The sequence below is a fragment of the Hyla sarda genome, chromosome 3, assembly GCF_029499605.1.
Source record: "Hyla sarda isolate aHylSar1 chromosome 3, aHylSar1.hap1, whole genome shotgun sequence".
Lineage (NCBI taxonomy): Eukaryota > Metazoa > Chordata > Amphibia > Anura > Hylidae > Hyla > Hyla sarda.
The window spans coordinates 299,363,100-299,378,149 of record NC_079191.1 but is presented as its reverse complement, the minus strand read 5'-3'; the positions used below and the strand labels follow the sequence as shown (position 1 = coordinate 299,378,149).

The 15,050-nt window shown below is 42.1% G+C and overlaps 1 protein-coding gene across 4 annotated transcripts in view; it reads left to right on the top strand.

The window, feature by feature from the left end:
* Positions 1-15,050, top strand: part of LYST (lysosomal trafficking regulator) — a 1,083,863-nt gene that overhangs the window by 822,643 nt on the left and 246,170 nt on the right. For 2 of the 4 annotated variants that reach the window (XM_056566940.1, XM_056566939.1), the window contains exon 38: positions 5,531-5,683. In XM_056566940.1, the coding sequence (XP_056422915.1) occupies positions 5,531-5,683 (153 nt within the window). Of the gene's footprint in view, positions 1-5,521; positions 5,684-15,050 lie in introns of all 4 variants that reach the window. The other 2 variants (XM_056566938.1, XM_056566941.1) reach the window with 1 other exon arrangement.

Genomic DNA, 15,050 nt, shown 5'->3' with positions numbered 1-15,050 from the left:
GTAGTAGCCAGGACAAACAGCATCATAAATGTTAGGGCACATTTCTGAAAAGCCAAAGAACGGTCCTCCTGATGGCCAGCCAGCAAAATTTGGCCTATTGCTGAACAATGTACAAATAATATGCCCCACAAATTATACATTTGGGGGGAAAAAAGGCAAATTTAAATTTTTACTGCTGATTTTGTAAAAAATTGTGTTAAAATACTCTTTATAGCCCCCGGTAAATACCTTAAGGTTTCCTATGTTTTACCCCCTCTGTTTCTGTAAATCTTGCTTAGCACAAAAAATTAAGATGCACTGTTAAATTTCTATTTGCTCAGTATGTTTAAATACATGAAACATATTGCTGTTAAAGTTTCATAATTTTTTTTGCACTTTAACCTGTTCAGGACGCAGGGCGTATGCATACGCCCTGCATCCCAAGTCCTTAAGGAGGTAGGGCGTATGGATACGCCCGTAGGAATTTCCGATCCCCGCCGCTAGCCGGTTGGGGACGGACCGGGATGCCTGCTGATCATTCAGCAGGCATCTCGGCACATCGCCGAGGGGGGTCCTGAGACCCCCCCCATGTCGGCGATCGCAGAAATCGCATGTCAATTCAGACATGCGATTTTCTGCTATTCCGCGCTGATTGAGTCTCTGGTGACCCGATCGGCCGTAAAATAGGGATGATCGGAGTTGTCAGTGACAGCCCCGATCATCCTGAGAAATAGGAGCGAGGTTGCAGTGCTGTGATCTCCTCCTATCCCCTGCCATAAGTCAGAAATGAATACTGACCAATAGCAGTGCACGACAGGGGGTTGCCATGGAGACCCCCGCTCTGCCCACCCCTGGATGTCGGGCAGAACAGGGGGAGAAGATGGTGGCCGGTACCTGGAAAGAAGACATCAGCGGAGATCAGCGGCACAGGTAGGGAAGCGACTGGGGGGGGGGGGGGGGATTAGGGAAGGAAGGTGGCAGTAAAGCGATATTTACTGCTAACCTTCTAGTGGTTGCCAGAGGCTGTCTGGGCATGCTGGGAGTTGTAGTTTTGCAACATCTGGAGGGTCACAGTTTGGAGACCACTATTACAGTGGTGCCCAAACGGTAGCCATCCAGATGTTGCCAAACTACAACTGTCAGCATGCCTAGACTGGCCAGGCATGCTGGGAGTTGTAGTTATGTAACATCTGTCCCTTCAGATTTTGCAATTTTCATGAAAATTTTGAAGATTGCTGCTTTACTTTGAAGCCCTCTAATTTTTTCAAAAAGTAAAAATATGTCAATTTTATGATGCCAACATAAAGTAGACATACGGTATTGTATTTGTGAATCAATATAAAATGTATTTGGAATATCCATTTTCCTTACAAGCAGAGAGCTTCAAAGTTAGAAAAATGCTAAATTTTCAAAATTTTCATGAAATTTCGGAATTTTTCACCAAGAAAGGATGCAAGTAACAACGAAAATTTACCATTAAAATAAAGTAGAATATGTCACCAAAAAACAATCTCATAATCAGAATAATCGGTAAAAGCATCTTTGTTATTAATGCGACAGTGGTCGGAATTGCAAAATATGGCTCCGGCAGCGGCGGCGTGGATCTGCAGTTGGAGGTGAGTGACAGCCTCCTGCTGTTGCTTAGCAACAGCTCCCAGCATGCAAAAAGGGCATGCTGGGAGCTGTAGTTATGCAACAACAGGAGGCAGACCACCACAACTCCCAGCATTCCATTATGGTCGTGCTGGGACTTATAGTTTTGCAACAGCTGGAGGCACATTTTTTCTATGGAAATGTGTACCTTCAGCTGTTGTATAACTACAACTCCCAGCTTGCACAATCAGCTAAAGTGCATGCTGGGAGTTGTAGTGGTGCATCTGCTGGTTGCATAACTACAACTCCCAGCATGCCCGTTGGCTTTCGGTGACTGCTGAGAGTTGTAGTTCTGCAACAGCTGGAGGCACACTGGTTGTGAAACACTGAGTTAAGTAGCAAACCAGTGTGTCTCCAGCTGTTGCATAAATACAATCCCCAGCCAAAGTAGTATGCCTCCAGCTGTTGCAAAACTACAACTCCCAGCATGCACTGATAGACTGTACATGCTGGGAGTTGTAGCTTTGCAACAGCTGGAGGTATTTCCCCCCCACCCCCCCATGTGAACGTACAGGGTACACTCACATGGGCGGAGGTTTACAGTAAGTATCCGGCTGCAAGTTTGAGCTGCTGCAAATTTTCTGCCGCAGCTCAAACTGCCAGTGAGAAACTACTGTGAACTCCCGCCCGTGCGACTGTACCCTAAAAACACTACACTAACACAAAATAAAATAAAAAGTAAAAAACACTACATACACATACCCCTACACAGCCCCCCTCCCCTCCCCAATAAAAATGAAAAACGTCTGGTACGGCACTGTTTCCAAAATGGAGCCTCCAGCTGTTGCAAAACAACTACTCCCAGTATTGCCAGATAGCCACTGACTGTCCAGGCATGCTGGGAGTTTTACAACAGCTGGAGGCCCCCTGTTTGGGAATCACTGGCGTAGAATACCTCTATGTCCACCCCTATGCAAATCCCTAATTTAGGCCTCAAATGCGCATGGCGCTCTCACTTTGGAGCCCTGTCGTATTTCAAGGCAACAGTTTAGGGTCACATATGGGGTATCGCCGTACTCGGGAGAAATTGTCTTACAAATTTTGGGGGGTATTTTCTGCTATTACCCTTTTTAAAAATGTAAAATTTTTGGGAAACCAAGCATTTTAGGTAAAACATATTTTTTTTTTTCACATATGCAAAAGTCGTGAATCACCTGTGGGGTATTAAGGTTCACATTACCCCTTGTTATGTTCCCCGAGGGGTCTAGTTTCCAAAATGGTATGCCATGTGGTTGTTTTTTTTTTTTTGTTGTTTTTTTTTTGCTGTTCTGGCACCATAGGGGCTTCCTAAAGGTGACATGCCCCCCAAAAACCATTTGTCGCTCCTTCCCTTCTGAGCCCTCTACTGCGCCCGCCGAACACTTTACATGGACATATGACGTGTGTGCTTACTCGAGAGAAATTGGGTTTCAAATACAAGTAAACATTTTCTCCTTTTTACCCCTGCAAAAATTCAAAAATTGGATCTACAAGAACATGCGAGTGTAAAAAATGAAGATTTTTAATCTTCTCCTTCACTTTGCTGCTATTCCTGTGAAACACCTATAGGGTTAAAACACTTACTGAATGTCATTTTGAATACTTTGGGGGGTGCAGTTTTTATAATGGGGTCTTTTGTGGGGTATTTCTAATATGAAGACCCTTCAAATCCACTTCAAAACTGAACTGGTCACTGAAAAATAGTGAGTTTGAAAATTTTGTAAAAAATTTCAAAATTGCTGTTGAATTTTGAAGCCCTCTGGTGTCTTCCAAAAGTAAAAACTCATAAATGTTATGATGCCAACATAAGTAGACATATTGTATATGTGAACCAAAAAAATTTATTTTGAATATCAATTTTCCTTACAAGCAGAGAGCTTCAAAGTTAGAAAAATGCAAAATTTTCATATTTTTTATCAAATTTGGGGATTTTTCACCAAGAAAGGATGCAAGTTACCACAAAATTTTACCACTATGTTAAAGTAGAATATGTCACGAAAAAACAGTCTCGGAATCAGAATGATAAGTAAAAGCATTGCAGAGTTATTAATGTTCAAAGTGACAGTGGTCAGATGTGCAAAAAATGCTCTGGTCCTTAAGGTGAAAAAGGGCTCAGTCCTTAACCCTTTAACGACGCAGGACGTATATTTACGTCCTGCGCCGGCTCCCGCGATATGAAGCTGGATCGCGCAGCGATCCCGCATCATATCGCGTCGGTCCCGGCGCTCATCAACGGCCGGGACCCGCGGCTAATACCACATATCGCCGATCGCGGCGATGTGCTGTATTAACCCTTTAGAAGCGGCGGTCCCAAACAGCTTACAGGACACCGGGGGGGGCCCTTACCTGCCTCCTCGGTGTTCGATCGGCGAATGACTGCTCCGTGCCTGAGATCCAGGCAGGAGCAGTCAAGCGCCGATAACACTGATCACAGGCGTGTTAATACACGCCTGTGATCTGTGTAAAAGATCAGTGTGTGCAGTGTTATAGGTCCCTATGGGACCTATAACACTGCAAAAAAAAAGTTTAAAAAAAAAGTGTTAATAAAGGTCATTTAACCCCTTCCCTAATAAAAGTTTTGATCACCCCCCTTTTCCCATAAAAAAAATGTGTAAAAAAAAATAAAAAAATAAACATATGTGGTATCGTCGCGTGCGTAAATGTCCAAACTATAAAAATATATCATTAATTAAACCGCACGGTCAATGGCGTACGCGCAAAAAAATTCCAAAGTCCAATAAAGCGCATTTTTGGTCACTTTTTATACCATTAAAAAATGAATAAAAAGTGATCGAAAAGTCCAATCAAAACAAAAATCATACCGATAAAAACTTCAGATCACGGCGCAAAAAATTAGTTCTCACACCGCCCTGTACGTGGAAAAATAAAAAAGTTATAGGGGTCAGAAGATGACATTTTTAAACGTATAAATTTTCCTGCATGTAGTTATGATTTTTTCCAGAAGTACGACAAAATCAAACCTATATAAGTAGGGTATCATTTTAACCGTATGGACCTACAGAATAATAAGGTGTAATTTTTACCGAAATATGCACTGCGTAGAAACGGAAGCCCCCAAAAGTTACAAAATGGCGTTTTTTCTTCGATTTTGTCGCACAATGATTTTTTTTCCCGATTCGCCGTGCATTTTTGGGTAAAATGACTGTCACTGCAAAGTAGAATTGGCGACGCAAAAAATAAGCCATAATATGGATTTTTAGGTGGAAAATTGAAAGGGTTATGATTTTTAAAAGGTAAGGAGGAAAAACGAAAGTGCAAAAACTGAAAAACCCTGAGTCCTTAAGGGGTTTAGGGGTTAACTCCTCTGTCAGAAATATTGTGATCTTGCAAGGAGCACCTGATTCAAATTTATGGTGAAATGATTGTCTACCAGTATTATGGCCCCATATTCAGGAGCTTAGGGTGCCTGTTAGGGTGCATTCACATCACAATATCGCTATACAGTTCCCGTATATTGTTTTGTATTGGAAAACCGTATACATAGACATCCCATGCAAAAGAGTATGCAACAATCATGAAATGTGTCTTTTTGTAGGCAATCAGTTTGGACTAATTTGCACTGACAAGGGACTAGATTGCTTTTTAATTACTGATAGATTTCAGCTATTGTCTTGGTTATCTATACCTTTTTGCACCCCCTTTCTTCATGTTCTCAATGCTTTTTCCCTGTGTCATTTTACTTTATTACACATAACTAAATGTCTGAGCTTTTATGGTTTCTTTGCATACATTACTTGGGTTGTTACCATAATCTGGTTAAAATTTCATGTCAGTATCACCTTTGCAAATATATTTACTGAGAAAAATGGTGATGTGTTTCATACTTATTCATACAGGTACGCTTTAAGTTCTGTATAAAAGGGTTAAAAAAGCTCAATAATATTTCTAGGATTTGCAGCCTCTTCTTGGGGACTCAGAACCTGCCTCATTTTCTTGGACTTATGAAGAAATAAAGGAAGTACACAAGCGCTGGTGGCAGTTACGAGATAATGCAGTAGAGATCTTTTTGACAAATGGAAGAACCTTATTGCTGGCTTTTGACAATACAAAGGTAACTGCCTTGTATTAATGAATTGCATTATTCACACCTAATTTTAACCCTTAATCTTGTGTTTAATTTTGTTTGTGTGGAAATAGTGAAAAGAAAACCACAATTTTGCTAATTTTGGAGGGTTTTGTTTTCACGCTGTACACTTTACGGTAAGAATATTTTTTTTTTTATTCTGTGTGTCAATATGGGTTCAAATGATACCCATGTGTACATTCTTTACTATTACTGTTCTACTTTAAAAAAAAAAAAAAAAAAAATAATCTAACTTTTTTCACAAAATAAGTATGTTTAAAATTGCTTGATTTTGACCACCTATAACTTTCATTTTTTCATATACAGGGTTCAGATTTTTTGTGCCATGATCTGTAAATTTTTTGTACCTTTTATGCATATGTGTGACCTTTTAATTTCTAATTGCCGGCTCGTCCTATAACGGCAAACTGTGTATGGCGCTGGTTATAGATGAGCGAAGTTACAGTAATTTATGCTGACTTTAGCCTGCATAAATTAGTTAAGCTTTCAGGTGCTCTGGTGGGCAGGAAAAGGTGGATACAGTCCTAGGAGAGTGTCGTAAGACTGTATCCACCTTTTCCAGCCCACCGGAGCACCTGAAAGCTGAACTAATTTATGCAGGCTAAAGTCAGCAACCGCAGAGCAGCAAGGTTCGTGACAAATCAAATTACATTAACTTCGCTCATCTCTAGCGCTGGCTCCTGACTCAAGCTGGGGGCTGCCATTAGTAGCCGACATTATCGCCACGGACGGCTATTAACCCTTTAGATCACCGCTGTCAAATTTGACAGCAGAGTCAAAAGGGACCTTTAACCAGTCCCTGGTGGTCCATTGGGGTGGATCCACTGTGGAGGTATCCGGAGGGCTTTCCTCTCCTGTAGTGCGGTCTGTGGCTCTGTGATTGGCAGAGCCTGGCGGAACCAGGCTTTATCATGCACTTTATTTGGGAGTACTTCCATTGGTTTCATTATTTACTGGAATTATGTACCCCCCTCTCCTCCTGTCTTCTCCCGGGACTCCCAGGTCATAACTATAATTACTTACTAGGTAGTTTCTTGTATTCCATTTTCTATATTGCATGTTTAATATTTGCACCTTTGTTATTTTTCATGCTATGTTTCTATGAACATTCACCTGCTTTCTTTTCCCTTGGCACTGATGCACTTTAAAGGGGTATTCCAGGCAAAACCTTTTTTTATATATATCAACTGGCTCCGGAAAGTTAAACAGATTTGTAAATTACTTCTATTAAAAAATCTTAATCCTTCCAATAGTGATTAGCTTCTGAAGTTTTCTGTCTAACTGCTCAATGATGATGTCACGTCTCGGGACATGAATCATCAGAGAGCAGTTAGACAGAAAACAACAACTCAACTTCAGAAGCTAATAACTATTGGAAGGATTAAGATGTTTTAATAGAAGTAATTTACAAATCTGTTTAACTTTCCGGAGCCAGTTGATATATAAAAATAAGTTTTGGCCTGGAATACCCCTTTAACTGTGAATTAATAAACATGTTTGCATAATACCACATGCCTTTGTGCATTATTAGTACACTGCATTTGCACTTTTGTATATTCACTGCATTATATATTTTTGTAACACCATCCTTCTTTCCCTTTTTTTCACACATTAATTATGCACTTATCACTCATTCACTGGCTTATCACATACATTTCTTCCCTGCTATGTTTAATATGTTCACCTTTTACACAACACTTTGCACATTAATAATATTTTTTCATTCATTACATTCTTATTCGTTCCCCTTTTTTAATTTCCAAGATTTGCTCGGTGGTGCTAATTTGAGTGTTGGTGTGGCATGGGTTAACATTTTGCACTTTTGCATTTTATTTTCACTGGGTGTTATTTGTCATATATGTTTGAGTATCACGTTGTGTTTTTTGTCCAGTCATGTTTATCTATGTCATGGTAAGCTATAAGTTTCCCCCAGGAGGCCTCCGCAGTACCCAGGTCTCGCAACAGCAGCCCCTACTCGGAGGGCCCGGCTATCCATATATAAAATAAATACCAAAGTACAAAATTGCATATTTTTGGTCACTTTGTATACCCAAAAAAAAAAAAAAAAAAAAAAATATATATATATATATATATATATATATATATATATATATAAATAAAATACAATCAAAAAGTCCCATCAAAACAAAATTTGTACCGATAAAAACTTCAGCCCTCACACAAAAATGAGCCCTCACACATCCCTATATACGGAAAAATTAATTTCTAGGGGTCAGAAGATAAAATAAAAACTAAATTCCTTTTAACCGTATGGACCTACAGAATAAACATAAGTTGTCATTTTTAATGAAAAGTGCATTGCGTAGAATCGGAAGCCCCTAAAAGTTACAAAATTGATATAAATTTTTTATTCTGCCCCACAAATATTTTTTTTTTTTTGTTTTGCTGTAGATTTTGTGGTGAAATGATTGATGTCATTACAAAGTGAAATTGCGGCACAAAAAAAAGCCTTCATATGGGTCTGTAGGTGCATAATTGAAAGTGTTATGATTTTTACAAGGTGAGGAGGAAATAAAGTAAGTGCAGAAATGAAAAATGGCCCGGTCCTTAATGGGTCAATATTTTTTTCATATTGGGGAAGGGGCTTAACATTTTTCTAATTTTTTTTCCATCCATTTATTTTACAATTTTTATGTACCCAAATTTTACTTATACTGTTCACTGCTGTATGTAGGCACAGTAATGATCAGTATTATTCTCAAGTCATTTGAAAGTTTTTAATCTTTGAGGCCCATTCCAATAATTTTTTTAATGCTTCAATTTATATAAAATAAATTTTGTTTTTGTTTAAAGAGTTACTGAGTTTTCAAAAAAGTTTTGACATGTCTTATGGACATGGGTCAAAAGTTTTGATCAGTTGGAAGATCCGTGAAAAAAAAAGTTCTTAGCATGTTCTCTCTCCCCTCTGTGCCTCATAACTGAGAGTGATTCATAGTGTAACTTTACAGTGCCATCTTGGAGCATGTGCCCTGAGATTGGGGAGAAGTTGTGCATCTCTCTACTTAAAGTGTACCTGTCAGATCCAACTAATTATTTTTAAATATATCACCCAGTACCTAATCCTGACAATGTACCTAATAATGACAATGTCTAATTTTTATGTGTCTAGCACCTTTATTACACTTTTTTTAATTACACTTTTAATTTAGCTCACTAGTCTGAATTCCTCTCAAATGGAGAGGGCCTGGCCTCACTGTGCAGGTCTCCGCCCCCTCCCTCAGTATGCTACCTGCTCACATATCACCTAGCATTAGCAAAACTACAACTCCCAGCTTGTCCTCACTGACAGTAGCGGGACACAAGCTGACAGTGGGAGGATTTTTCCCCCAGCTGTGAGCCCTGCACTCAAAGCTGTCAATCAAGGAAGTGGATCCATGACATAGGCAATGACGCATGGGAACAGCAGGATTAGTATGTGTCTAAGCAGACAGGGGGTAAGTTGTTCGACTGGCTTTTTCAGTATGAAATACTGAAAATTTTCTACTGAAAGCCATTGCAAAACCTATTGGTTTTGCATGCTTTACAACATATCAAAAGTTTTTGTATCTGACAGTGCCCATTTAATGTAGATGCAAAACTTTTGACTTCTATTCTAGCTCATAGACTGAATCGCTTACCTTCTTCTTTAATTCATCTGGACCAGGTGGGGTTTGTATCTCGTCCAGCATGCTCCCGACAATGTACGCAAGATTTTGACCCTAATTCAATGGTCAAATTTTACTTTTACACCTATCATAGTCCTGGCATTAGATATAGACCAGGTCTAAATTTGGCTTTTCAGGCTCATTTGTCCAAATTCTGGAGCACCTTTATTCTACCCCGACTGCTTAACTCAAACCGCCTTCCACAGCATCACAGCCTATAATGATTGGTAGGGGAACCTGCCATAGGTCCCCTCTCTCCCCGGCGTTATTCGCTCTTATGATGGAGCCACTGGTGGCATTTATTAGAGTTCACTCCGATATTTGGGGAGCTGCAGTTGGGTCCTCCATATATGACTAGTCTTTTTGCGGACAACCTCCTGCTGACACTCACCGCCCTTCTCACCTACTCCCAAATTTGTTTAATACCTTGGATAGATTTGCGCAGCAGTCGGAGTTACAAGTGAATGTCTCCAAGTCAGAGGTTTTATACTGTAACGTTCCCACCTCGGTCCAGCATCTTATCTCTCTAAACTTTGGCTTTCATGATTCTCCTTTTTTTTTAATTTTAAAGGTTTTATTCAGGTTTTCATATAATACAAAACAGGTACCACAAGGTATATAAAGGCATAGTATAAAACAATCTACAAGAAAAAGGTAATAACAACATAGCTACTGACTAAAGCTATCTCTGCTTTGAGGGAAAACCGTAACCAATTGAACAAACATAGGTAATCGGTATCAGGATATAACTCAAGGGGTCTCAGCAAAGCAAATAATAAGCGAAATGGCTGTGTCATCTAGTATAGTTGAGTTTAGTTTGACAAAGAACTTAGAATAGACATAGGAATGCAATGAACTATAAACCTTACTATATTGCCAAGATAATGAGCACTCTATGCAAGTACGAGTGACATAGCACCAGAGTTTAAAAATAAAAAGTAAAGGGAAAGGGGACAATTACCTAAAAACAAAATATAAACAGATGGGGTAAAAACAATCAACGAAAGAGTCAATGTGATAGTACATCGAAAAGGCAGTTGACTCGGGACAGCCGACCCGATCAACACACAAAATGGCCTGAGTTGGCATGTGGTGCAGTGTGAACTGGAACAGGAGGCGGGGCAGCAAGCAGGTGGGCAGGAGAGAAAATAAGAAACGAGCAATAAGTGGCGCACCTCCGTTAGGAAAGAGAGGAAAATAAAGATCAGATGAGATGTAATGGAGACATAAAGGATACATAAACGAGGTGGCAGGACCTCAACCAATGTGCATTCCTAAGGGAACATAGTGAGCACTGCGCTTCCACACCTCCCACTTCTTTTGGAATCGAGGTTCAGTCTGGTTAGCCAAGGCAAACATTCTTTCATAGTCATAGGAGAGGTTCACATAGGCCAGTATTGCAGATAAAGTAGGCACGGTAGGAGATTTCCAATGCCTAGTAATAAACAATTTAGCGGACATGAGGAGGTGTGCAGTCACCGTGCGTGATTCATGAGGGATCTCATCCAGACCAATCATTAGAAGGGCCAATGCCGGGGAGAGCGAGAAGGCCAGTCCCATCATCCTAGAGACAACTAATTCAATTCCCCTCCACATAGCACTCAATGCTGGACAGTCCCAAAGGACGTGTAGCAGGGCCCCCTCTCAGCCACATCCCCTCCAGCACCTCTCTGAGCAGGCAGCGTCAATTTTGTGTAATCTATGGGGTGTAAAATACCACCTGTGAATACTGTAGTCTTAAACATCGCCTCCTGGTGGTTTGCACACTTAAAGCTCTCTCTAATGGTCTGAAAGGCCATCTTCCACTGTTCTAAGGAGACCGAGACACCAAGTTCCCTCTCCCAACGGGACATGAATGGAAGAGGGACAAGCTCCGTCTTTCCATCCAACAGATCATAAAAAAGGGTAATCCCACCCCTTAGGGGGCCCGAAGACCCCAATGAGCCTAGCATTCTCAGGGGAAGTTTGAAAGATTGTAACCACCCCGTGTTGAGTAGGCTTCTAATCTGAAGACTCTTATGGAATTCGGTATGTGGGATGCAATAGCGTTCTTGGATAGATGGGAAGTGTACTGTGCCTGAGTCGTCCAAGATATCTTGTATGGTATGGATGCCCGCAGCCTTCCACAAGGAAAGGTCCAAGTCAGGGATGTGTAGGAGTAACTGCTCTAGAGGGATAAGGTTAGCAGGGCATGGGATTAGTGTTGAGAATTTTGCAATGCTATTTGTCCAGATCCTATCTGTGACATTAATTGCTGAGAGAGAGGAGGGCAGAAGTGTTTTATTGGCTAAAGGTGCTAGAATTCTAGATCTAAGGGAGCATTCTGTGCTGTGGGCTGTCTCCACAGATACCCACAACTTGTTGGAATTCCCTGACCACCAATGCGACATCTGATCAAGAATAGCAGCTCTATAATAGTCCTCCAGATCAGGTCTTCCCAAGCCACCCAATCCCCTGTGATGAGTCATGACTCGCCTAGAGACTCTGGGCCTCCTATGCTGCCAGATGAAGTCATCCAGCAGCCTGTTAGCAGATTTGAAGGACTGGGGAATAGCTATGGGAAGAGTACGGAAGAGATATAGTATCTTTGGCAGGAGCATCATTTTGAAGGCTGCGAGTCGGCCGAACCATGATAGCATGCGTTTGTCATAGGTAGAGAGGAAGGTGGATAGAGTAGAAAGGAGCGGTAAGAAGTTAGATTCAAACAGAGAAGAAGAGGGTGAAGTAAGTTTAATACCCAAATAGTCAGTGACTCTGCCAATCTAGAGGGAATTGGGGGCAAAGGGAGTCTAGTAACGTTGGGGGGGGGGGGGGGGGGTAGTCCCACTGGGAGGGCCTGAGTTTTGGTGACATTCAACTTGTAATACGAGAGTTTGCTAGAGCGGTCTAAAATCTCAAAAAGAGAGGGGAGAGAGGAAGCTGGACTTGTTAGGGTCAGGAGCACGTCATCGGCAAAAAGTGCCAATTTGTGTTCCCTGTCACCCACCACAATCCCCGAAATATTCTGATGCAAGTGAATCGCTTGGGCCAGAGGCACTATTGTAATGAGGAAAACCAAGGGCGACAGGGGACAACCCTGCCTGGTGCCATTCAACAGGGTGAACCGGCCAGATAGTGCTCCGTTAGTAAATACCTTCATTACTGGATTGGAGTAAAAAGCCTGGATAGCTGAAACAATGGGTCCCTCAAAGCCAAAGGCTCTCAAGGCAGAAAAAGCATATGGCCAGCTCACCCTGTCGAAAGCTTTTTCCGCGTCTAGAGTCAGGAAGATCGCATGGACTCCTCTGCCCTCAGAATGTTGAAGCAAGGAGATAACTCGCCTCGTGTTATCAGGGGCCTGGCGACCCAGTGTAAATCCCACCTGATCTTCCCCTAGCAAAGCGGGCATAAATGACTGGAGACGGGTCGCTATTACCTTTGCGTACAGTTTAACATCTCCATTGAGGAGCGAGAGAGGGCGATAAATGGAAGGCAAATCAGGAGATTTGCCAGGCTTCGGGAAAGTGGTTATGAGAGCATCTAGCATATCCGTCAGAAGAGACCCGTCTCCGTAGATTTTGGAAACACCAGGTGTAAATGAGGGAGTAATATGGGTAAAAATCTTTTGTAATACTCATTAGGGAGGCCGTCCGGCGTCTTGTTATTGGACATAGTTTTGACAGCGTCAGCTATTTCCTGGGTAGAGAGAGGCTGGTTCAGAGTAGATAAAGCTGAAGGAGAGAGTTTAGGAAGATGGAGAGAGGCAAGAAAGGCATCAATGTCAGGTTGGAGAAGCTGGGGACACGTAGGGTCCTGATTAAGATTGTACAATGTTTCATAGTACACTTTGAAGGTGTCTGCTATTTGGCGGGGAGAGTTTTGAGGTTGCAGGGTGATAGGATGCTTAAGGGTGGAGATACGCTGCTTAAGGAACTCAGGTTTCAATTTTTTTGCTAGAAGTGATCCTACTTTATTGTCATGCATGTAGTAAGACATTTTAGACCTCCTAAGTGATTTCTCGTAGTCGTGCAACAATATGCAGCCGCTCATATGCAGCCGCTCGGCCCGCAGGGGGTCAGCAGTGTCACCAGTGGGGGAAGACTGCTGAATGGCCTCTAAAACCCTGATCTTATTAAGGGATTCATTAAGTACAAGGGTCCTACGTTTTTTCAAGGTAGCCCCCAACTGTATAAATGAGCCCCTCACCACCGTCTTATGGGCCATCCAGACAGTTGCGGGGCTAATGTCAGGAGTGGCATTCAGGGTGAAGTCTTCCGTTAGGACAGTTTCTAGAAAAGAAGCGTGAGTGGTGTTTGCAATTAAGTGGGAATTGGCGCACCACACTAAATCAGAATGCTTTGGGAAAGCATCTGATATGGCCACAGTAACCGGTGCGTGGTCTGACCACGTCCTGAGACCAATGTCAGACCCTGAGATTCTATCTAGTAGAGGCCTTCTGATCAAAATCATATCTATGCGAGAGAAAGAGTGAAACCTAGCTGAGAAGTGTGTGTACCCTCGCTCTGAGGCATACTGTAGTCTCCATATGTCGAATAGATCATGGGCTATTAAAAAATTTGTCAATGAAAAGCTGTGCACTCTAGTAGTGGAGGAGCAATCTAAAGGAGGGGACGTCACCGAGTTGAAGTCTCCACACATCACCAGAGAACCTCTCCGAATCCTATCCACCCTCCTCATCAACTTCTGCAAAAAACGTCCCTGACCCACTAGAGTATATTCAGTATTATCAATGAGACCCACTATGATAATGTAGCGACTTTGGGGATCAATCACAGTTTGCTGTATGTCAACTGCAAGGTTGTCACCAAACGCTATTAACACACCCTGCTTCTTTTTAGAATTCTCTGAAGAGACAATGATCGGAGACTTTCTATGACGCAGAGGCGGGGGATGAGCGGATGACGCGTGGGTCTCCTGGATACACAGAATGTCTACAGGACAGCGCAACCCTCTCGCCAGAGAAAGCTTCATCTCTGTGGACTATTGAGTCCGTTTACATTCAGGGACAATACATTTATACCCATATTCAACAGATGGATATCAGCTGGTAGGTGTGGAGGAGGGAAAGGGACCAGGTAGAGAAGAGAGATGGGGAAGAAAGGGGGAAAGGGAACAAGGAGGAGAGTGTAGAATTAGGAAAAGAGATAAGAAGGGGGTGCACCAATGTAACACAACTTATCCGCTGCCCTCCACCCCGTCCAGTCACAGGATGCATTGTCAGCAGAGCTGGTGTGTAGAGCACTGCAGACAAAAAGTAAAAACAAAAGTAAACTAACATATCCGAAACAGTGAAGTAGATATCAATAGACACCTATAATTTGGGAGCGTGGAAAAACAACAGTAGTATGCACTAAACAGCGAAAGCCATAGGGGATAGCACGCTCGTACTAAAAAAAACAACTAATCCCGATGGAGATCATCTTTTGCAAGCAACTCACAGACCGGCTCAGAGAGGTGCCGAGGGCCTTTGATAAGGAGAGCAGTTCTGCGATCCGTGGTGTCTAAGAGCCTCAGGGTCCCATCCATGTAAGATCTCTAGTCCCTCTGGAACCGAAGAGATGACGTGCAGTTTGTTGTGATATTGCACCAAAAGCATTGTGGGGAAGCCCCACCTGTAGGGGACACACATTTTCCTGAGCTCTTGGGTGATGGGGTTGAGATTTCTCCTC